Source organism: Oxyura jamaicensis, chromosome 15 (assembly GCF_011077185.1).
Source record: "Oxyura jamaicensis isolate SHBP4307 breed ruddy duck chromosome 15, BPBGC_Ojam_1.0, whole genome shotgun sequence".
NCBI lineage: Eukaryota > Metazoa > Chordata > Aves > Anseriformes > Anatidae > Oxyura > Oxyura jamaicensis.
Window position 1 is genome coordinate 6,630,684 of NC_048907.1, and position 794 is coordinate 6,631,477.

Below are 794 nucleotides of genomic sequence, written 5' to 3' on the forward strand. Positions count from 1 at the left end.
TTTTTTTTTTTTTCTTCTTTTTTTTTTTTTTTTTTTCTTCCTTATTACAATTATTTTATTTTATTTCATTTCACATTCAAATCACGAGACATTTCGTCCGGAGCCCGGACGAGCTTCCCCCCCTCCCCCGGCTCTTCGCTCATAGGGAAATCACTGCAGGGCTTTCCCCAGTCCCCGTAGAGCCGCCGGGCGGCCGGTCTCCCCCCGCCGAGCTGGAGCTGTCAGTGCTTTTTGCTGGATGCTGGAGGCGGCTGCGTGGTGCCCGGAGAGATGCTCTCGGCGGGGAGGAGGCAGCGGAGGGGAGGCGAGCAGGGGGAGAGGAGCGGAGGCTGGAGGGGGGGGGGGGAGAAAATCGAGGCGGGGGTGCTGCCCGCTCTGACTGTGTCGTTCCCCCCCCCCCTCCTCGCCCTCTGCTGCCCCGCTCCAGACCATCCTAAATTCCATGCACAAGTACCAACCCCGGTTCCACATCGTCAGAGCGAACGATATCCTCAAGCTGCCCTACAGCACGTTCAGGACCTACGTTTTCCCGGAGACCGAATTCATCGCAGTGACCGCATACCAGAATGATAAGGTAAGGAGATTAAGAAAGGATTTGTTTTACGTGTTTTGGCTTTTAAGAGAGCTTTTACTCTGCAGTGTTCCCTTCAAAATCACGAAGCCCATCCCGCTCCTCTCCCCCCCTGCCTCGGTTCCCCCCAAGCCCCTGGGTGCGGGGGCCGGTGGCTCTGCTAACGCTGTGCTCCAGCCGCCCCCGGGCAGGGCATGGAGCTGAGGGGGGGGGGGGGGGGGGG

General features: G+C 58.6%; 1 protein-coding gene across 1 annotated transcript in view; it reads left to right on the forward strand.

Moving 5' to 3' along the window:
* The window catches only part of TBX3 (T-box transcription factor 3), a 13,051-nt gene that overhangs the window by 4,750 nt on the left and 7,507 nt on the right, over window positions 1-794 (forward strand). Inside the window, exon 3 of the mRNA XM_035340614.1 lies at window positions 428-604. Within this exon, the coding sequence (XP_035196505.1) occupies window positions 428-604 (177 nt within the window). The remainder of the gene's footprint in view (window positions 1-427; window positions 605-794) is intronic.